This window comes from Curcuma longa, chromosome 11 (genome assembly GCF_044706935.1).
Source record: "Curcuma longa cultivar G26 ecotype Majalengka, Jawa Barat chromosome 11, ITB_CL_G26_1.1, whole genome shotgun sequence".
Lineage (NCBI taxonomy): Eukaryota > Viridiplantae > Streptophyta > Magnoliopsida > Zingiberales > Zingiberaceae > Curcuma > Curcuma longa.
Window position 1 is genome coordinate 5422922 of NC_133871.1, and position 23093 is coordinate 5446014.

A 23093-nucleotide genomic window follows, 5' to 3' on the forward strand; every position below is an offset into this window, starting at 1 on the left:
ATAAATCATTTTTGAGTTATAATAGATTTAAGTTCATTTAGCTGGTAGAATATTATTTTATTAATAAATTAAAATAGAATCTCTTTTTTATATTAAAAAGGTACTTTTATAATTTCTGTCCATATTTATTTATTTTAAAGGGGAAGAAAAAAAGAAGCATAACGGCAGCGAGACTCGTGTTCTTCCGGACACCAACGTTAGAATAGTAGCATTCATACTTTTGTGAAGGCTAAAGAACGAATGTATATAGCAACAACAAGAAAGCGAAGATCTTTATATCCTATTCGTTGGATCACAAGCTGCGTTTTTTTTTTCTTTTCTTTCTCGTATTTCTTTTTCGTTTTTTCCAAATTAGCTTCTTTCTGTTTGTCTTCGGACGAGGCTCGAACCCAATCTCGAGATCATATTTTTCGTCGTTGTTTATCGCTTCCATTATTAATCATGAATCTTTGTGAATTTGATAATGTACAGAACTGCAGTCTGCAGGCGTCTGCGTATACAGCGGCGTGTGGATCCAGCTCACAGGAAGGCGGAGGTGAGAGCCTTTTTTCGGCATGGAAGCGGTTTCGATCGTTCTTCTTCCGCCGATGTTTTCTTCCCATTTGATCGAGGAGTGCTGGAACAGGACAGGGTTTTCAGCTTTCTGTCCGCCTCTCTCGATTTGATAAGGTTTCGGAAGGGGGAGGAGGAGGAGGAGGAGGGGAAGTCGAGCTTGGGGTTTCTCTCTCCCTCACTTTCGGCATCCGGCAAAAGATCTCGCCTTTTGGTGGGGGAATCTCCCTTTTTGTCCCCATCGCTCCTTAGCTTTGTCGGAGAAAAAGGGAGGAAGGTAAAAGGTGGAGTTCGAAAAGGTTCCCATCTTTCGGTGAGTAGGTTCTTGTTCTTAAGCTTGAAGATTTCCGCCTCTGATTTGTCTCCATCGGATCAGAAGCGGAGATTAGATCTTTGTTGTCATTTGTTCCGTTCCTTTCTAATGTCGAATAACCTTGTTCTGCTTCAGATTTCGAGAGAGAGAGAGATAGTAACTGGGATGGTGGTTCTTCGTAGGGGAGGAGGCTTCGATGGCGACATCATCGATCTTTCTTGACTCAAGGCGAAGAGGCGATCTATTGGGGAGCTGCAAACCCTAGAACTTCTCAGATCTGAGCCTCGGGAGCGGTCGGTCGGAATGCCGTTGAAAAGCCTCGCCCGTGAACTGAAGGAGAAGAGAGACGACGGCGGCCGCGGAGGAAGCATGTCCAAGAGAGTGGTTCGCGCGGGGGGAACCACGAAAGGGACGATGAGCTTGCACGGCCGGGGGGATCCGTCGCCGCAACCGCCGAGGCTGGAGCAGCGGCAGGGAAGGTGGGCAAATCTGCCGCCCGAGCTGCTGCTGGACGTCATCCGGCGGGTGGACGAGAGCGAGGCGTCGTGGCCGGCGAGGAGGAACCTGCTCGGCTGCGCCGCTGTGTGCCGCTCGTGGCGTGGCGTCACCATGGAGGTCGTCAAGCCCCCCGAGCAATGCGGCCGCATCACCTTCCCTATCTCCCTGAAGCAGGTTCCTCTTTCTCAGATTTCCTCAAACATCTCTCCATTCGCCGCTTGAATCCATTCCTTTTTCGTATCTGAAAGCTCGAATTCTTCTTCTGCTGTATGTTGAACAACAGCCTGCTCCAAGAGATCATCCAATTCAGTGCTTCATCAGAAGGGTGAGATCTACATCGACTTTCGGATTGTACCTCGGTCTGAGCCCCTGTAAGCAAATTCCCCCAACTAATGGCTCCTTCTTTCGATTGTTTCATCGTTCTTGTGTCAATTTCTTGAATACTCAACGATGTTCTCAAACTAGTTTATGATTCATGCTCGTTCGCAGCACTACAGGTGCAGAATGACAAGCTGTTGCTCGCCGCCCGCAAGATCAGAAGAGCAACGAGCGTTGATTTTGTGATCTCATTGACGGCCGATGAATTCTCTCGGGCAAGCAGCAGCTATATTGGGAAAGTGAGGTAGTAAACAACCTAAAACTTCATTACATTTTTCTTCCTGTTTCTCTAATAGTCATCAGAATTCTCGATCAGGTCAAACTTTCTTGGAACGAAGTTCACAGTTTATGATAGCCAACCTCCTTACAATGCTGCAGCATCTTCGAGCAGTAGTTCGAACCGAAGAAGGATCAATTCCAAGCAAGTTTCACCGAGGCTGACCGCCGGCAATTACAATGTAGCTACGATCTCTTACGAACTCAACGTCCTCCGAACGCGAGGTCCGAGAAGAATCCAGTGCGCCATGCACTCGATTCCTGCATCTTCTGTCGAGGAAGGTGGAAGTGTCCCAGCACCCTCCAGTTTCATTCACACCATTAATGATCAACCCACCTTTGATGTCCCAATTGTAAATGACAAGGACCTCGCTGATTCCTGTGCGCCGCCACCACCGCCGCCGCAGCTTGTTCTTAAAAACAAGGCCCCCAGATGGCACGAGCAACTCCAGTGCTGGTGCTTGAACTTCAGAGGACGAGTAACCGTGGCTTCTGTCAAGAACTTTCAGCTTGTAGCAGCAGTGGATTCTTCCAGCAACATCACTCTGGCTCAGCAAGAGAGAGTTGTTATTCTCCAGTTCGGGAAGATCGGAAAGGACATCTTTACCATGGATTACCGATATCCACTCTCTGCATTTCAGGCATTTGCTATCTGCTTGACGAGCTTCGACACTAAGCCAGCATGCGAGTGAAGGGGGTGGTGCCAATGGAGGTGAACCCATGTATTCATCCTCTCCAAACTATTTGCCTCCTTATATCTAAACTAACTTTACGATGAAAGAATATCAATTGCTGCTGTCTTTTTCCCAGTTTGAGATTTTTGCAGAGGGAGTGAGTGATTGTGTGTTGAAATATTAATTGCATGTAATATGCTTTTGTCGATAAGATCATGTGAACTCCTGATCACAGAAACTCTCATGAACATTGCAGCTAAGAAAAGTCTTTTGTTCCTTGTTCTTTTGGAACCTCTTGCTTCCACATGAACTTGGCTTGCCTTGGTTTTAGCTTATGTGATGGCTGTGACTGACTAAATTGTTTGCTAGCTGCTCTTCTAGAGTTTATTGGAATGACCTCAATAGCTTCTTTGCGATTTCCATTTTCTCCACAGGTTCACATACATGAAGAGGCTTTTGTACCTAATCTTTTTTTTTTTCGTGCATTTGCATTTGAATTCAGATATGTCGAGGTTTTCTTTGGTACTTCCCCCATTCAAGTTATTTTTTCTTCTGATCCTCCGGATCACAATTCTGATGTGCATCAGTCAATCGGTTTCCTGTCCTTCCTGTATCAACTGGGAGTAGTCAGTAATTCACACCTGTGTAGTTTTAAAAGCTTCAAAACCTTTTCAAACTATCGAAAGCCTTTTCTTTTCTATCCAAAGAGACTATTTAGTACCTTAAACTCGATGCAAGAATCACGATCTCTTCGCCTGGAAAACTTTGATTTTGTTCAACCTGTTCAAGAACTTGAATTGGTAATTTAAACTACTTCAACAGCATGATACACATGCAAACCATAATTGTAACAAAAAGAACGGCAATTGCACTTCTCTGCAACACAAAATGACTCTTACCGTGGCTTTCCTCCACCTTTGGTAATTGGTGGTTTGCGGTGCAGCATCAACTGAGCTTTTCTGAGCACAGTCGAGATGGCTTCCGACGGCTGAAAGCCCTGTGCTACCATCTGCTCGTGCATCCTCTCGGCATTGTCCAATCGTCGTCCTGCGATAAGAGCACTTATAATCCGCTCGAACTGATCAGCTCGCAACAATTCCTTCTTGGCCTCCAAAATTTTGAGATGTTTGTAGGCCATCGATTCGAGGAATGCCCTGGAGTACATGTCGCAGAGACTAACCCTGGAGTACATGTCGCAGAGACTAACATGAACCTCTAAAGGAGCATCGCCCTTCTCGGTTATCTTTTGTAACGTTGCTTCTGCCTCTTCAACCATCTGTAGCTTGCCAAACCAGTCCACCAAGATGGTGTATGTCGCGATCCCTGGCTGAAATCCATCCTTCTGGAGGGTTAACAGCAGATCCAAGGCCTTGTCAAAGAGGTTCTGTTTAGCATAGGCAGCTATCATGCTGGCCGTGCATCGATCGTCTGGCTTGAAGCCAGAGTTCATCATGTGATCGAAGTAGCCCCGAGCATTGTCGGGGTCGTTTGCCTGCCTATATGCCTCCACAAGCAAGGTATACAACTCCAAGGTCGGTTGCATACCAGATAACTGCATAGTGGTTGCCATTCTTTGTGCGCCTTCAATTAAGCCAAACTCTGCCAATACTTTCAATGGCTCCATGTATATCTCCTTTGTGGTCTTAACACCTATGGCCTCCATTTCTCTCACTAATTTCTCTGCTGCTCCCTTCGAGAGATCGGCCTTCAGATAATCTGCGATCACCGAATGGTAAACCTTCAAATCTGGCTTCAAACCTTCCCTCGTCGCACTTTCGAAGGCCTCCTTTGCAGCATCAAGGTTTCCTCGATTGCTACACAAGTGAAGTAAAATGAGGGAAATGATAGGAGGCTTGATGCTCCTTTCAGTCATCAACTTCAGAATTCTGTCAACAACGCAACCTTCCTTACAATAGGCATCGATAAGCTTAGAGTAATCCCGAATGTTTGCTTCAAAAGATTCCTCGTTCAACAGATGCTCAGCAATCTACAATTCACGCAAATACAAACATGAATGCAAGTCACTCCAAAATTCAGAATGAAAACATGTAAATTTGCGTAAACAAAAAGGTATAAGAAAACATATTTCAGATCCAATCGTTCCACTTTAGGGCGATCTGAAGTTGCTCTCAAAATATTTAATCAAACAAAACAAGTCCTGCAATACATGTACCATTTCATGATTGATCACTATCACAAACATGAATCTGTCATGACCGAAAAGGTCATTAGTCTTGTTCATTGAAGAAATAGAGATCCTAATGAGGTCATAATTCAATGATTGTGTTACATTAATGGTTTCATTTGTTTTGTTATAATGGACAAATTCTACAATTAGATCATCTGCACATCCGGGATAAAGAACATGAAGGAGATGAAGAAAATAAAGCCTGTAGTAACTACATAAAAAAATAAAGGGTACCGGGTCAGTACCAATTATTATGGATCAGAAAGTAAAGAATCAATCTTTTAGCTAACCAGGATTTATGTAAATATGCAAATGATTTGTCTTTCTAAAAACTTAGCTACAAGGATATTGTATAAGAAAAGGCACCAATCTCAGACAATAAGGGACATTGATGAGGTTTCACTTGAATCATGGAGACAACTTTGATCTGGAATAACTCATTCTTAAAGTTTCATTCTTAATTTTAATTCTTAAAGAAAAGGCTCATCAGGACCCAATAATATTAGAAGAACAAAATTTCATAACATCGAGTGGCAACTATACCGTTCATCCTTTCACTTCTGTCATGGAGAATTTATTCCCATAAATGTCTTACTTTTTTCTATATCATCACCACATAAACTTGTTATAAAAACATATCACCGACAAATATTCCACTATTCTTCGTTGAAGATAATAACTTGATCAAATGGGATGCAACTCAATGCTCAGTGCCAGAATCATGTAGAATTGAACCAAAATGGACAATATAACATTCCCTTGTCGACTGCTTTTAGCAATAGGATGATCATTATTGACACCATCATCATTGTCTGCCTCAGGTCTTGATAGCATTGAAGTGATTAAAGAGAAAAAGTGAAAGAAATCCAGTAAATATTCTCACTTCTTAAAACATATCACATGCTTTAAACTTTGATATGATTATATTATGACTTTTTGGCTCAACTTTAGCTACTTCATTTGGGCAGAATAGAAATATATTCTAGTTCCTATTAATATGAAGGCTAATATATTTGCACTAGCACAGGACAAAAACTTAAAATGGGTATGGGAAGTGAGAACAACGCTTTATAAACAAGGCTAAAAGGTCGTAGAATGTACCATTAGATCTCTGACACAATATGGATAAAAGAAACTAAGATCAGTAACTTCTTTGTATTAGGTTCGTACTATGATAAAACCAAACTCAATAGGGTGAAAAACTTCTTTCCACCAATAAGTAGCCTTAATATTACATACTCTCATTTGCAAATTTAGCTAAGCAAAGTTATAGATGATGAAATGAAAACATGTTCCACTTCCAACTTAACATATTATTATGTTATTTTTAAGGAATCAACAAATGACAACTATCTGATGCAAGAGTTTGGTTGACCTAAAGAATCTTCTAAGACAAAGTGAATACAGAAATATGATGATCAAACTAGAAAGGGAAAGAACTGACCTTCATGTACAAAAGAGCATTTTTCTCCTTGATCCGATGAAGGAATGCAAGCCAATCACCCCTCTTTGGATGGAGGAGCTCCTTCCATTCTTCTAACAATGATGCTGGATCATCCCGTTCTGCATTCAATGACAGAATTCTGACCTCAACCGTACTACATTTCCCTTCCAGAGGCTGCAACTGTTCCTGTGGCTCGCCAGGCACGTAACCCTCATCAAGATCCGCCGCTTTCTGAGCCACTTCCGCCCACTCGGGACTCGACAAACCTAAACCATATAACTCGAACTTGATCTTGCCTACTCTTTGTGGCAAAGAAGCCGCCTTTGACGTCGTACCATTTTCATTTGACAAAGCGGCATTCTGTTCACCCGTACCAGATGGCGAAGGAGCAGCTTTCTCTCGCTCTTCTTGCTTTTGAGATTGCTCCCAAATCTGATCCAGTCTCTGGTAGAACTTGGCCTCCTCTAACTTGTCCCTCGCCCACTTGAATCGTAGCTCACGAAGCATTGGGTCACGGATGCCAATATCCGCTGCAAACCGGCACATCTCCTCCACCTCCTCGGGGTGGACATACTGTTTAAGACCATCCCTCATCCGGTCCCGCCTCATGGCCTGTTGCACGGAGTTGCTCACCTCCACAATGGTCTTCCGCATGCCCTCGCTGAACTCGAGAGAGGAATCCTCAGCAACCGCAGCAGAATCCATCAAGGCGACAACCTTCTGGCAGATAACGAGCAGTATGAAGTTAACAGTCTCCTTGGGGATGCCGGGGTAAGCATCGATGATCTTAGGACGGATGGCCGAAACAAAGCGTGGAAGGAACTCAGTCAAGGGACCATCCTCCTCCTCCGCCTGTGGGGTGGCCAATTGGAGGACGCGAGATGGATTAGATTCGACAAGTTGGAAGCTTCCGGAGACGAAAGGATGACCATGGAGGGACCGAGGAGGAGGAGGAAGAGGACGACAGGGCGATTGAGCAATGGAGGCGAAAGCGACCCGAGAGATGAGAACCCGGGCGTTAGGACGGAAGCGGGAAACGAGGAGTGATCGCACGGTGGATCGCCAAAGCCCAAGCAACAGAACCTGCTCCCTCTTGAACCCTAATCCGAGCGCGGAGGAGAAGATGGCGGCCATTCTCTTCTTCGTAGTCACGACCGAAGCAGCGCCATCGTTCGCTTAAAAAATCATCCTGGCCCTCGCTCCAGAACTTCGATGGATCATAAATGGGCCGGGCCTCCTGAGAGAGAATACGACACTCTGCAAAGCCCAACGCGGCAGCAGAGAGCCCTTTCCTGGCCCTAAAGCTGCGAAGCTACTCGACTCCGGCACGGCGACACCTCGATACCCCGACGCCGTCGGATTCTTCGCGAGGCGGGAACTTTGACCGATGCCGAGGGTCGAGATGGGATTTTTAGGGCGGAAACAGGAGGGATGGTTTCAGAGGCGGCGGCAGGCGGATGGCAGGGAGGAACGCCGCCAGCAGCATCTAGAGGCGGGCGGCGATGATTCGCTTGGCTGCTTCTTCCAGGATTGATGTTGGGTTGAGGAGGAGCTTTCCTATCGATCCCGGCGTCGCATCAATCGCTCCCTTCCATAATCAATAAACAATCAATTTCACCAATGGATTGGGAGTGGCGGCGTTCCCTGATCCAGACTCCGGTGGTTGAATCTTACCAAGCACATCGAATTGGTGCGCTCAAACCCTATCACTCGGATCGAATTGGTGCATTCACTCAAGTACTCAACCATAAAATTTTAGTACTTATTCACTAAATTGCATAAGTATCTATATGATAGAATGAGATTTGATATATTCGTAACCTGCGCTGCGTGACTTCATGCGCGACACAGCTGATCCATTGCCGTTGCTGCCCCCCGCTACGCCGTCTGGCCACCGGCTCAGGCCCGATCGATGCGCCACTTGTCGGCGCTTCGGTCGGCATCGAATTCCGACCGGATTGTGGTCAGAATCCGACGCAATTTGGTCGGAACGCGGCCGACAGTGGCACGCGTCGTTTTCGGCCAAATCGCAGCCAGATTCTGGCTAAATCGTAATCGGAGATCGGTCGAGGAAGGACCGGCGTGCGACGACGGTCCTTCCTCAGTCGGTCTCGGCCGCGATTTGGTCGGAGTCCGACCGTGATTTGGTCAAAAACTGACGCGCGCCACTGCCAATCGCGTTTCCGATCAAATTATGTCGGATTCCGACTACAATCCGGCTGAAATCCGATATCGGCTGACACGCCGACGAGCAACGTATCAATTGCGCCCGATCGCGGCACGGCAGTAGCGATGAGAGCAACGGCGGGGTCGGGTGCAGAACACTGTGCATTCCTACATTTGGACGGCGACTATGCGTGATTGCGTGATGGACGATGGATTGCTGTGTCGCGCACGGGCGCGCACGAGAGTCGCGCATAATATCAAACTCGATGATAGAATAATAGATAAAAAGGAAACAAACCGACAGTCGTGCTTATTTTTCTAATTACAATATTAAGAAGTGGTAAAATGTAAAATGCAAAATTGATTTTTTTCCTTTTTTAAGTTTCGGCTTTGTTTTCACGCGTGACACGGACAAAGTTGTGCAGCCAACAGAGACGCGCCACGTGGACAAAGTTGGGACAACCTGGCGAAGTTGGACGCCGTCTCCGTTTTTTTTTCTTGTATAAGAGATGGAACAATCCAGAAGGAGAAGCGAAAGGGGAGAAAGGAGCGGGCTTCAATCGAGATCGCCTGAGGATAATTCGTTCCCCTTTCGATCTTGATTCTTCTTCCTGTTCATCGCATTCTGGATCTGGTATATTTTTTTCTCGCTTGTCTGCCAAATCTTTCGGTTTTCTCTCTTGCTTTGATTCCATCGGTTTCCGATCCTTTGACAAGGCTACCGACGTCGATTGCTGGACCTTCTTCCCGTCGTCGTCGATGTTAATCTCCTAATCCGAGGCAAAAGCTTGGATTTTGTTTGAGGCAGAGCTTGTTCTTCGACGCGATTGTTTGGTTTCTCGTTCAGAGGTATGAACTCATGGTGCTCGATGAATCGCCCATCGTTGGTCATGGAATTGATCGGAGAGTGGGGACTAACATGTGGTAGGGAATTTCAGACAAAATTTTTCTAGGTTTTTCGTTTCCAATTTCGCCAGATTGGGGGAAAAGATGACGTCCTCTGCGTTGAAGGCTGCGGCGGAGGTGGTCGGGCGTGCAGCTCGTAAGCAGGCTCTGACGCTGACCGATGCGGCAGCGGCGAGGATACGCCACCTGCTCGACCTCCGTAAGCGGCCGTATCTCCGGCTCGGGGTCAACGCCCGTGGTTGCAATGGCCTGTCTTACACCCTTAACTACGCTGGTATGTTGCTGTTGTCTTCTCCTGGCCTTCTACTTGCAATGTTTCTTTTCTTAGAAATTCTAGTTTCTTCTTTGATTTTGGAAACCATTGTCTCGTTGATTTTTCTCATCTTTGTTCCTCTTTTGTTGGAGGTAAAACAGCAATAGTGACTGTTATTTTTCCAGTTCATTCAGTTGATTAGTCCTGTTGATTCTATTTAGCTCAATCATTTGTTTGTTTTGAAAGGGTAATTGTATTGCTAAAATGGATGAGAGAATAGATTGAGTGTATCTTCTATTGTTGATATTCAAGAGCAATTAAATATATCTTCTAGTGTTGATAGAATGAGAGAATAGATTGAGATGATATAGACAAATTCATTGGGAATGCATACAGTTGTGTTCTTTTACCACGATAGTTATGCTCGGCTGCTCTTATCTCAAGAGGTCAAGTAGGAAAGAATCCAGTCTAGGTATGCTTTTTAGTACAATATTTGCATGAACATGGGCTTTCCTAGTTATGTTTAAATCTGTAAAATAATGCTTAAGTAGCCATGTTAACATTCTGATTCATGTTTATTTCAATTCATAAACATAAACCGAAAAGCCTGCATTTACTGAAGTCCTTTATATCATGATTAGCTGTCTGGAATGTAAATTGAAAAGGCAGAAGTTCAGGAGGTAGATTTTTCAAATTAGAATGTTTTGAATGAAACAGTTGACAAAACAGTATAGGATTCCATACATGATGGCACTCTGTCTGCAGATGAAAAGGCTAAATTTGATGAACTGGTGGAAGACAAGGGTGTCAAAATACTAGTTGATCCAAAAGCTCTTATGCATGTAATCGGAACGAAGATGGATTACATTGATGATTCACTGAAGTACGCTTTAATTGAATTTCAGGATGCCTTCAAATATTTTGCCTCCTCAGCATTCTTCATTCACAAACCAGGATCTCAAATATCTATTCTCTTGCAGGTCGGAATTCATTTTCATAAATCCTAACTCAAAAGGGCAATGCGGATGTGGAGAATCCTTTATGACAACAAGCAAGACTCCAAATGCTAAACCAACTCATCAATAACATTATCCTAGTTTAACAGGTGTTGAATGTTATAGTTATCGACTAACTAAACGGGGCACCACTCGGTGGCATCAAACAGTTGAAGGCACCTACTCGACTCAAGTTTTTTTTATTTTTTCATGTGGGATAAGATTCTCAACTCCATTTGTTTCCTTATACAGTTTTATCATACCAAAGAGAAAATGTGTGTGTGGATATCATCATAAGGATCTTGATCCGGTAGAATGACATTGAGGTATTTTGCTATAACGAGGCATCTGTGATATGTAAGACTCAAAGAGCATTCCTAAAGTTTCTCCTGAAGTCTAAACTAATTTATTGCCCTTGTATAGCTTTTGCAATGCATCTAAAACTGAAATTGAGTTTATAATTAGCTTTTGCATAGTCATGTTAGAATTGTCACTGCATTAGTGCTTTAAATGCATAGAATTTCGCAAATAAAGCCTGATACATGACTTTGGCTCAGTCAGTAAAAGTTTGTACTCAGTTTAAAAGCTTCTCTTGTTAATATCATGTACAAAGTTAGTAAATAATTTATTAATAGGTTTGTTCATATATACCTTAATTCTTCATCTAATTTAAAGAAAATTAAGAATGATACTCTTAAGTGAATTTGTCTCAATTTTCTGTTTTAGAATTACTGCTATAAACTTTTGCAATTTAGTGTTCAAATATGCAGCTAATTGTCTTAAAAATATAAAGACTATTAAGGCCAAATGAATATTGGTGCCTATTAAGGCCAAGATACCAATATTTAATTTAGCATAACAATCATGCAAACTAATTAACTATGTTTCTATGATATAAAATTGAAGTTCATGGAGTTGGTTACTGTGAGATAAATTTATTGAAGTAGATAAGAATCGAATTTTAACAAAATTGAGATAATATTCTCCTTTGTAATGATCAATTGTAATTTTTTTATTTATCTTTTTATAGATGATTATAAAACCATTAAAGTGACGAATTCTAATTTTTATTAAAATGATATAAAATTAAAACCTCCACAATTAAGTTGATATCTATATAGATATTTATTTTGATCATTGCATTAGGATAAAACCTCCCCTGATTTATCCCTTCCAAAGTATATGGAGCCCTTTGCTCTATGTTACTGAACTAATATAATTACTTATTCAAATATGGAAGGCGATTAAGCATTAACTAGGAGCAAAATAAATTTATTAATAAAAAACACGATAACTGAAAAAAAATTAAATATACTAAAATTTAACTCGACAGTGGGTGAAAATTGTATCAGCTTAAAAAGGTCCTCAATCAAAAACTTGACCTAGTAAAGCAGCAAATAGATTCTGACCTGACCAGAACTTGCACGAACAAGCCTCTCAATATTTTTTGCCGTGATGATTCAATGTTAGATAAATTTTGAAGGCTAAAACAATACAAGGAAAAATAATATTCCAAGCTATTCGTCGAGCCCATGCGATTTTTATGGAGCATTTTGTATCTCCATTGGAGTTCTTGGTGTACTGCAAAACCATTAGGAGGTCTTTTAACATGCTAAGTGAAGGAGAGTTTCCATTGTTTCTATCTCTTATCCGGTGCAGGTTGGACGGTTACCGAGCCCTTTGGTATTCAACACCAAGTTCAGACAGCATGACTCGTGCGCGATATTGTTTGTGCCTCTTCCAGGTCTCTTAGGAACCTGCATTTGGAAAGACGTAAGGTAGTAGATCTTATGAGATTTTTTAACATCACAAGGGCATGTTAAAGCTGGTACCAATTTCTGATTGAATGGGGGTTAAATAATCTTATTAATAGTCTTAAGAAAAAGAAAATGTGAGAGTGCATAATCTTAAAACTCTGAGAGATGTATTTAACATAATATGAATATGTATATAGGTGATCAATAAATGTCCAAGTTAAACAATGTGAGACCATGATAAATACACATTAATCAAAGAAAAGAGAGATCCAATAAGACTTAGCAATGATAGAATATGATAAAATTTATTTTCATATAGATGAGGATATAATATGAAATTGAGCTCAATGACATAGGAGGATCCATATAGTTGATCCCACTTAATAGGATAAAGACTTGATTGTTGTTGTGGAGGGATAACATCTTTCTTGCCAATACCAAATCGTTGAAGGCTGAAATAGCTTCGTAATGATGAAGATGATGTCTTAGTATATATTATTTCATAGTACGTTACGGAAGCATCTCTATCAACAACAGCATTGCCAAAACATCCTGAGAACTAAGATAGCCAATGCCAGAGCAAAGGCGAGGCAACTTCGATTGGTTCGTTGGCCATGTTTGCAATGTGTTCAGATATAGTTCCTCATTTACTAGCATCTAGACCAATATGCTACTACTATGTTTCACATGAATATCAGCATTATGTCTAGGCGCAAGCTCCCAAGTACAAAATCCTTAACTTTGGTCAATATTATGTCGATGGGAGCCGTTGATGGACAGGTTGGTAGGCTGCTTAGTCGGGGAAATAGAACAGCAAGCAGCTAATTACATGAAGTTCATGATAAGAGAAAAAGTCCAGGTAGTAAGTAAATGCAAACATTGTACCTCTTGGAGTTGAGGACAACTGAGCCTCCAAGTACAAAACGTGTTCCAGGGTTCGAAGCATTGTGCAGGGCAACAGCGCGTGCCTCCTCATATGTCGTCCCTCCAACAATGAAAATAACTACATCTTGAGGTCTGCATCGTAGAAATCAGAATATCAGACAAGAGAAGAACAATAAAGGAAACATTCATCCATGCTTGTGTGAAACTATAAAGGATGCTAGTTTTGTGGAACTTTGAATTTCAAGGCCTAAAAAGGGATCCATGCTAACCTCCCTTGCTGGAAGTGATTGCCGATAAATGGATAATCAACATCTTTCAGTCGTCCTTTGATGATGTTTTCCATAGTTTGAAACAGAAGTGGCTGGTGTTGTGTGTACACATTCTCAACACCCTGTGACAAAATAACTTCCAAATTCAAGATGTCCTAGATGCAGTAGGTAAATTTGCTATTGGCAAACCTTAATCCCACGAGCCATGTTACGAGCAATGTTCAACAGATCACGATTCCCGTAGAGATCTCCAATTCGCTTATCAACCCCTGCCTGCTTTAGGAGGAATTGGACAAGCTGCAATCAAAACATACGGCTTATTGAATATGGTATCTTATAAACATAAAAGGGATAGATACATAAATACTGATACTAGTTGAAGTACAGACTATGTATATGCAGCTCAGGATGAAAAATACTAGCAAGGGATTTAATACTGAATACTAGTATTAAAAGGGATTTAATACTAGCAAGGAGGATGAACATGAAATGCAGAGAACCCAGGATGAAAAGCAAATGTAATTTGAACCAAGGTTTGAAGTACCGTCCCATGCCCAGACATTCTGAACTAAGATTATTTATTTTTTTTAATCCCTTATCCTTAGCTTATTTACATCTATAAATATACTATAGTGAATTAAATTAAATTATTATTGCACCATAATGCGCAGGCATTCAACATGCAACATTCAAAAATGAATCCAATACTCATGGGAATCAAAATTCTGTTGTACCATGCTATGTCAGTGTTTGACACACTTCAACACACTTTGAAGCGGGCGAAGATAAATTCAAACGAATTCTACTCAATCTCTTATCATTTAACTTATTTACATTAAAAAATAATACTAGCAATTAAATAATCACTTGAATTAAAATTTTAGATAAACAAGTTACAATATAACAAATAACATACATTGTGAAGATATCATTAGCCAAATTCCAATTGAATTCAATTCGGCATATTTTGACACATGATAAAGTGTGTCAAAGCATGTTGAGCCTCAACAAAGTAGACTAACATGAATAACATGGGAGAGATTACTAACGCCAACCAATCCTAGGTTTGATAATTTATTAGAATCGCAAATTTTGATTGTGTCAGGTGGCTTCTAAACAACTACACAACTCGCCATAATAAACAAAAAAGGTTAGATAGGGTACTAGGATTAATCTAAGAACTAGCTTAACTTAGAAGAAATGATAAAAAGTGCATGTTACTGAGATAGGAAGATATTTCACATGAGAAGAATTGGCTGCATGATATTTGGCAGAAATTTATATATACTGAGTTTCTATATAAAGCATCAACTTTTATCATCATGCTTAAAATCTGGACTCTGGAGTCAAAAAATATTCATCAATTACAATCAGAACAAATAGCATCTGGTTGCCATGGAGGAACGCAGATGCCAGGAGACTTTGCGACACTTTCTAATGATTGTAAACAATTTATACCTACATGACAACTAATATGAATGCACTATTACTGGTCATTCATGCAAGCCCAACAAAACCAGAAAATTAAGGAAATAGAAAAATTTTGGAGTATTGAAAATTGAAATACAATGAAATTAAACGACATATTAAAGAATATAACATCTAGTGCTTAATGCAAAAAGGAATTTGCATGCAGACATTACCCCAGGCTTATATTTCGCAGAGTGAGAAGCTAATTTGTTAAAGAGCTGCATCAACTGAACTGGACTCTCTTTCTCATATCGCAAGGCGTACAGCATTACTAGCCGCAAACGATCAATATCAGAAATAGCTTCATTATTCAGAAGATTGGTGACAGCCTGTGAAATGTTATATAAACTGCTCTCAGCTATCGAATTAACAAAAATGACTAGCAGACCAGTCACTCCACTTAAGCTCCTTTGCAAGGCTCGGCAGGTCAAAATAACAGAAGTAGAAAGGAATTTTGGTGAATTTCCACCAGACAGAGAACTAATAAGTACCCTTCATTTGCTGGCTAGAAACCTTAAATTGCACATTTCCGGAATACAAATTCCTAAGCATTGGTGTTGACAAGTACAACTTGAAGCAACTTGATCTCTCAACTTATGTCTCTTGTCGTATTATTGCACAGCAAACCCAAAGAATAATCATGGGTCCCAATCATCATTGTGACAATATACTATGATTAAGAAAGAAATTGAATATGAATTGGGCTTTTGATCGAGGCCCCTTAGTTGCATAACTGGCGGATTCATGATAAAAGCATACAGTAAGTACTGTAAACAACTTGGTTTGGGGGATAATTTCATTAAAAGAAAATCTTAAAAGAAAGTAAGCTTCTAAATATTTCCCTAAAAAGGAATAATTGCTAAATATGCAAGTCTCTTTTGAACTTTAAATGAATCTAGCTCAAACTTCAAACCTTGATCTAATTTCATGGAGCTTCATTTTGTTGGCAAACTTATTGATGAGCCATGATTTATCGAGGTGGTTGACTGTTTCCATGGTCAAGATCCACATTTAAAATTGGCTTGTATAGCATGGTAAGCTTAATACACATCCTGCTTTTTGTGCACTAACAGATTCTATCAACTGCAGAAGAATCTGGTTGCTCACCTTTCCTTTCATCCATCAACTACTAATTGGGTAAGAGGCTTCTGCATCACTTATTTATATTACCTTGGACAAGCTATCTATCTGTTGAGAACTGGTTGGAAGGGCCTTACAGCTTTCATTTAAGAGTCTTCATTTTCTCCAGCTTGGTTACATCTATATGGCTCGTTTGGTGAGGTGCTGCTTACAGCAATGCTAACTAAATTGGTTCAACCTGCTCCTGATTTGGCATTTTAGAACCTCCCTCATCAAGTGCAGACTTTATTTATATATGCTTTCTAGGTTGACTGACCTGATTATTCTTGAAAACAGCTTCAGGGAATTGCTTCTCCTCTGCAACGGTCATGCGGAGATAGTTTTGATAATTGGTATTTCTCATTCTTTGTAATTTGTGATTTGTTGTCCTCCATTTTTTGTTTTGTATCTCTGATAGCTGACCATTCTTAGGTATATGTGGTAAGCATCGATTTAATATGAGAGGATGAGTAGATTGTGTTGTTAACTCTGTCATTCTTTTATTAAAAAATGTACTTTTAATTGTATAGTAAATTTGTGTTATTTACTATGTCATGACATAAACAATTCAACAATTATGATGTCTAAAAAAACATACTAAACTCTTTTGTGCTTTAGCTAATTTAATTATTAAAAATATGTTTTTTCATGAGATAGCGACTGGATTTCTGGAGAAAATATAGCCGTTAAAAAGAGCATTCTGCTACAACACAAATGAGCAACATGATTTCAAGAATTAGTTGCAAGTTCAGCAGTCTGAAATTGCACAAGAAAAGTAAATAACATAAAGGAGAAAAGAAACAATAATGGAGTTTAGGACAACACCAGAGTAACTTTTGCTCTTAGAGAAACATGAAACTAACTCAGCAAAAATGTATTAGTATTCAAATGGTAAATAACAAATAGTGATCTGAAGTCCATGTTGGTGGTACAAAGAAAATATGGTCAAATTCCAGAATTAGCCTAATTCAGTTTACTAGTTTAGGTTTTTAAAAATATTAATATACTGTAGAAAGTTAGAAACATGTTCGAAATACCTCAAATGCTGCTGCTTGTCCACCATTACATGCAAGCTCTTGTTCCGTTTGTGAAACAGTCATGAGCTTTCGCTCTTCAACAATTCTACTCATTTCTGTAACCAATGTTACATGCTTTGAAACATTGCCCTGCATCTTTCGATACTCAGGGTAGTTGTTTACAAATTTTGACATATCCTCTACAAAAAGGCATCCAAAGTATCAATTATTAGTCTTCTTCAATTGCAAAGCTAATTGGAGACAACACTAGCCAATCTATACCTATTGTCTGAATATTCTGATTACTCTTTGCAATCTGCTGGAACTCATCCACCATTGTCTTAATATTCATTCCAAGATCTCCAAAATTCTCATACATGTTAGCTTTAAAAAAGCCATCTTGTTCTGATGAGAGCACCACCTCCTGTGTCAATTCAAAAGTCAGCAATACTCCTAAAAAAAATTTGAAAGATACCGTAAGCGTATATAAAAATCAAACATAAATGAGAGATGATAGATTTAGCAACCTGTTGATCATTAGCAACTTTACCAATGTTCGTCAGATCTACTTTATTATCTTCAATTCCAATCAACTCATGAACCATTGCCTGTCATGAGTATACAATGAATTAAAAAAAAAGAAGAGAGAATTGTATCAATAACCAGGGCATAAGCATAATCTTGGGCTCAATTTATTATCATTCTTACTTGATAAGTCCATTGGTTCAGAAGGGGTGTAACAGGATCATCCCTCCTATCAATTACAAGCAACAAAGGGGAGAATTCTGTGCGTCTGAAATCAAACAAACCAGTTTCTTGCTCATACATAAGCTTCTGCAGAATTAATGGGTTAGCACTTAGAAACAACATTATAAAATTTTAAAAAAACATATGTTAGAAGCAAAGGACAAAAGGATGTCACACAAAAGAAGGTGTCAATGCAATTATTATACAATGGCTAGAACTTTACTCACTGAACTTTCTTGTGCTATTCTCTTGGCGATATCAGAGGTTCTCTGATAGCGTATAACAGGGCGTCGCTTGAGTGCTAAGAAAACTCCAGCAATACCATCCACTGCTCGATCACAGAAACTTTGAAAATTTGGAGGATCCACAACAGTTGGCAGCATGTATATGTGATTCATTGGCATGTTCAAAGTGAAATGGTAAGGATCTATGGCACAAAAGTCAGCAAAGAACTCCTGAAGGTCAAAATAAGTGATGTTACCACAGGTAAGGATTAAATACTTAAAGCATAAGGTAAAGAAAACCAAAAGACCGTATACAATATTATCCTAGGTCCCCAAACTCCCATTTCAGTGGAAAGAACTCACTTCAGAAAATAAACATGTAGATTAAAGCAACATTTACCCGTTGTTTAAGGAAGCAGGATTTTTCTATTTTGGGGTATTATCAAAGCAACATCAACAATCACTGCAAGTTAAAACCAGTCGGCTGGCCTGGTGGTAATTTTTTTTAAGAAAAAAAATCAATCACTGCAAGTTGGTTTTTTATTTAGTACAGCCAAATAATCCACTATCCAAGTAGCTGAAAAAATCACTGGATAGTGGATATCCCTAGGGGAATGAAATTGTAAAATATAACAACTTCGTAAAAGATCATATCCTAACTAGTTACCATGCAATCAGGTTAAAATACTATAATTAAAATATGAAGATAACGAGTAAATGCAACTTACTTGAACTTGGTGGACAGCTTCTTGTTCATCAGAGTCAGCGAGCACTTGAATTTGGGTAATTTTCAAAATGTTGGAGAAAACTACAAAAAGTACGAAGCTACTAGCTTTTATGATATATAACTTCTAAATTGAAGAAGTTATTCTTTAAGAATCTAGAACACATACACAAGTGATATTCTCCAAATCTGGGATTGACCAATTGACGTCGTAATTTCTGAATATTCTCGGTTGTCGGGCGAAGAAAGTAAACTGCTTTTAGGTGGGTCATCGTTTCCTTTGACATGGAATCGACAAGTTCCACTAAAAACACCTCCTTTTTGAGTAGTTCTGATTGGCTATAGGCAACACTTACAATGCTGACCTGCACATTACAATCAGGAATGCGACATAAGCATGTAATTTCTTACTAGATTATAAAAAACTTTTTTCTACCAATGAAATCATACTTGCCCTCAATCACACATAGATTCAATATTCCACACTTCCCTAAAAGAAACATTAAACAATTTCAACCTTCCTATTAGATCTAACAAAGAGATTAACAGGCAGTTCAAGTAGCCTGCCAGGGTATAACATTAATAGAGAATCAAAAACAGTCCAGTCAACAAATCAGAGGAAAAGAAAAACAAAGCAGCAGCCATGTAAAGACCAACAAATTTTTGAAAACAAAACATAACAAACGCCCACTAGTTTCTCCCATTAAAGAAAATTGGCTGATTTTTCTTTTCTTTGAAGTATTCATTGTCCTTTCATAGCACAACTTCTTTATGGGCCTTTTCACCAATGCTTCCACAATTGGAACACGACATCCCAAGGTCTGAGCAGTGTGAATTTGTTGGATATGTGATTTGAAAAATCTGCTCTTTTCATTCCTCAATAAAGAACCAGAGTTCATGGAAATATAACAAATGCTTGCATAGAGTGGGTATCATACGTTGATTTGCGTGCATTGCTGAGTAGAGAAGCTAAAAACACTCACCAGGATGATCCATGACATTTTGCTTGCTTGGAAACATTCAAAGACAAAGAGGATGGTGTCTGTGTCTCACCTCTGCAGAGAACATATTGTGAATCCTAGAGCTTATCTTGTAGCACCATGCAAGCACATCCTTTCTCCACCAAACCCACAGTAACTAGTTATTTAGAATGCATCTGTATTATGTTATGTTATAAGCATTGTAAATTGTCAATCCGAGGAAGCATTCCACCTCCATGTTACTATATTGTCTGTGACTGTGTCTATTCTTTGGCTGCCCATTAAAATTGTGTAAGACAAGGGACCCTTATTCGTACAGTAAAGTGAAGTTCCACTGAAAACCCATTATATCAATGATGGTGAGATTATATATTTTGTCAACACAGGCTTTGTAGACATCATGGAAATGGTCAAGGAGTAATGAGTTTTGATGCCAGTAGTCATCTCAAAATCTTGAACACACCCCCTTTCCAGGCTTAAATTCTAAACCATGCACGTACACTTTTAACTGATTGAAATACATGACAAATGAAAGACCAACTGCAATTAGGATTTGACAGTGGTCCCACACTACCTTTGGAAGTAGTTGAGCTTGGTGATGTTTTTCAATGGCAATATTATGCTGTGTGAGGGGATCAATTACCACTGTTTACATAGTCTTGCTCTATTACAAATAAAAAAGTAGACCACTTCTAATCCACCAACAGTATTTGAGCAAACTCTGTCCTATATAACGAAGTTTCGCATGGTGTCGGTGGTAGAACCTTCATGGGACCAGAGAAGACATTGTCTAAAGTTATCCACTTTGCCAATGATCCAAGCCGAAATAAATTGAATCCTTGGTATCCAATGATGTGATAAAACACAGGATTGACCAGGTTTCTGATGCCACCTTTGGAGAGGGTTGTTTTCCACAGCAGTACCTTAGCACTGTTCTAACTATAATTTTGACCAACATACTCAATCAGGTTTCCTCAACCCAAGTTGGAATCACACATAAGTAAACAAGAACTCAACAAACTTTGCACTCCAAAATCTCTGTCAGCCTCCTGTCTTTGGGTAAGTTGCTGCAAATATACAAAAGCGAAGAATTTTGATATTTTATGCACAGCCCACTAAACGGTGCAGAAGCGCCAATCTATTCCTAATGAACAATGGAAAAAATAAGGTTTCATCTGCAAATTGGAGGATGCTAAGACTGTTATCTAGATAAACTGTAGCAAGTACATATCGCAGCACAATGCCCCAGTCTATGAGGAAACTATTAGCATTATAAAGAGGAGCCTTGCCTTAAACCTTGCAGCATTTGAAGAATGGACAGTACACTGTTAACGAGAAGAGCTAATCTTCTAGTTGTGACAACGTTTTAACCAGGTAATCCATTTTGCAGGTTAACCATGGTGAGAATAAAGCCCACAAATTTACAAGGTTAAACACTTTCTTGTAGGTGAATTTAATGATAATTATTTCTATTCTTGATGAATTCCACAAATTAATGGCTGCATTGATGCACATATAACTGCAATTTTCCATGACACAAATTGATATTGTCAAAACTAGATCAATACAGTAGTTTCCAATTGTAGTGCAAGGAGCATAGAGTTCCACTTAACAATAATAAGATCCAGAGCAATCCACCTTAAGTCAGTAACTTAGGGACGTCTAAGCTTGCTATACAGGCGAAGCTTGCTATTCCCAAATAAATCTAGGCTGCCTTGCTATGCAGGAGAAGCTATCACTATTTTTCGATCAGATAAACTAGAATATCTAGGAAAATTAACAGATAAAAAAAGATGTTTACTGAAGAAGGTACCAGATATCTACAGAGAATCAGTATCAACAGATGATTCTATCCAGAGCCTGGGAATTGATTTTAACAGATCCCATGAATCAACTCTTACTCTAAGCTATTGTGGCAACAATAAAATGGAATTATACTTCTAATAGTGCTTCAATCTCATTTTTAAATGTCTAATTCGAACATTGATTACAGCAATTAAGCTATTCAAATTGGAAGACTTTCAAGGGGGGCGGCACCCTTCCCTTGCATGAACCGCTCGAATTTGAAGAAATCAGTCATGTTAACCTAACCAAAGACATTCGAGCAATGAGAATCGAACCGATCCAGGCCAAGGAAAAATAGATCTAGAAAACGCAAGCAGATGAACGAGGCATCAAATGGAGAGGATCCGTAAAGCATGGCGGAAGGCAGTAAGATCTATGAACTTATGGTACCCAAAAATTTCGAACAATCCATGGCTACCTGACCTCAAAAATAAAAAAGGATTCCACGAGAGAGGTACCGTCTGGGAATCGAGGACGAGGACTTTCATTCCAGGGATGTCCTGCAGCATCCGCCCGATGTAGTCACGAACCAGAGAGACGAGTACCATCTCTTTTTCACCACCAGAACACGGCTAAAACACGGCTAATCAGGTGGTTACCTCGGTTGCAGCGGTGACGGAGTGGGGAGGCGTACGGAGGAAGCTGACCGCCGGAGCAGACGAAGGGTCTCCTGTGAAAACGAGACAGACGCGATTTTTTTCCTTGGGTTGGTTCTGTTTACTTGGAGAGAAAGCTGGAGGTCAAAATAAACATATCCCGCGAGCACCTGGCGTACTTAATTGTTAATATTTTATAATTTTTTATAGGATTTAAAGAAATAAATAATAATAATAATATTAGCTGCTGGATTTTTTTTTTCAAGGTGGAATCTGTACCTTAACGACCTTGCACAATTGACCTCATGTTTATTTATAAAAAAATAAATCAAAAATTTATAATTAATCACGACATAGGAGAGTGCTATGGATTACTCAGCCATGAGTACATAAGATAATAAAATTATATATTTTATTATAGCTACTCTGTGATTACTATATATTATAGCAATTAATCATAAAAAAATACATGATGAGATGTCGATTTGACTATTTTTCATTAAATGTGAAATGTTCTTTTAATTTTTATCCTTTAAAAATTTTGATTGTTACATAGAAGAGAAAAAGAAGCATTTATTATATTTATCTATTTAAAATATCATAATGTATTATTTAATTCTAAAATCAAAAACTGACCTCGAAGAAAATTATCTTCGTCTTTTTTGTAGTCATTAAACAGTTGATCATTTGCAAGGATGGACTTCGTAACTAAAGCCATTGATATTCATGTCAAACCAAATCAAATTCCCGTACGGCGAAACGATCTGAGCACTATGATCACCAACAAACATAGAAACTACTGAGGACTGATCTATTTC

General features: G+C 39.6%; 4 protein-coding genes across 8 annotated transcripts; 2 read left to right on the forward strand and 2 right to left on the reverse strand.

Annotated features, from left to right (window-relative positions):
* Positions 1-724: 724 nt before the first annotated feature.
* Positions 725-2939, forward strand: LOC141837952 (tubby-like F-box protein 5). 2 transcript variants are annotated; one of them, XM_074725327.1, is made up of 5 exons: positions 725-865; positions 1001-1537; positions 1647-1734; positions 1853-1985; positions 2058-2939. In XM_074725327.1, the coding sequence occupies exons 2-5, from the start codon at positions 1169-1171 to the stop codon at positions 2707-2709; spliced, it is 1242 nt and encodes a 413-aa protein (XP_074581428.1). In that variant the 5' UTR covers positions 725-865; positions 1001-1168; the 3' UTR covers positions 2710-2939. The 2 variants fall into 2 exon arrangements, with proteins under 2 accessions (XP_074581428.1, XP_074581429.1); XM_074725328.1 differs by having other exon boundaries at positions 1048-1537.
* Positions 2940-3237: 298 nt separating this feature from the next.
* On the reverse strand, positions 3238-7926 carry LOC141837954 (uncharacterized). Of its 2 annotated transcripts, none has more exons than XM_074725329.1 (4): positions 6324-7926; positions 3591-4678; positions 3413-3471; positions 3238-3299 (listed from the first exon to the last, which is right to left on the reverse strand). In XM_074725329.1, exons 1-3 carry the CDS (start codon positions 7455-7457, stop codon positions 3432-3434), a joined length of 2262 nt encoding a protein of 753 aa, XP_074581430.1. In that variant the 5' UTR covers positions 7458-7926; the 3' UTR covers positions 3238-3299; positions 3413-3431. The 2 variants fall into 2 exon arrangements, with proteins under 2 accessions (XP_074581430.1, XP_074581431.1); XM_074725330.1 differs by having other exon boundaries at positions 3251-3332.
* Positions 7927-9014: 1088 nt separating this feature from the next.
* Positions 9015-11057, forward strand: LOC141837955 (iron-sulfur assembly protein IscA-like 1, mitochondrial). 3 transcript variants are annotated; one of them, XR_012602603.1, is made up of 6 exons: positions 9015-9123; positions 9207-9338; positions 9428-9669; positions 10414-10531; positions 10629-10819; positions 10896-11057. XR_012602603.1 is itself a non-coding variant. In XM_074725331.1 (5 exons), exons 3-5 carry the CDS (start codon positions 9480-9482, stop codon positions 10732-10734), a joined length of 414 nt encoding a protein of 137 aa, XP_074581432.1. In that variant the 5' UTR covers positions 9015-9123; positions 9207-9338; positions 9428-9479; the 3' UTR covers positions 10735-11057. The 3 variants fall into 3 exon arrangements, 2 of the variants coding, with proteins under 2 accessions (XP_074581432.1, XP_074581434.1); XM_074725331.1 differs by having other exon boundaries at positions 10629-11057; XM_074725333.1 differs by having other exon boundaries at positions 9467-9669; positions 10629-11057.
* Positions 11058-11938: 881 nt separating this feature from the next.
* On the reverse strand, positions 11939-22391 carry LOC141842318 (vacuolar protein sorting-associated protein 45 homolog). Its single transcript, XM_074730525.1, has 13 exons — positions 22138-22391; positions 19024-19219; positions 18859-18938; positions 18134-18361; positions 17868-17993; positions 17687-17767; positions 17442-17583; positions 17181-17359; positions 15198-15353; positions 13744-13851; positions 13555-13676; positions 13286-13417; positions 11939-12400 (listed from the first exon to the last, which is right to left on the reverse strand). Exons 1-13 carry the CDS (start codon positions 22225-22227, stop codon positions 12343-12345), a joined length of 1698 nt encoding a protein of 565 aa, XP_074586626.1. The 5' UTR covers positions 22228-22391; the 3' UTR covers positions 11939-12342.
* Positions 22392-23093: the final 702 nt, after the last annotated feature.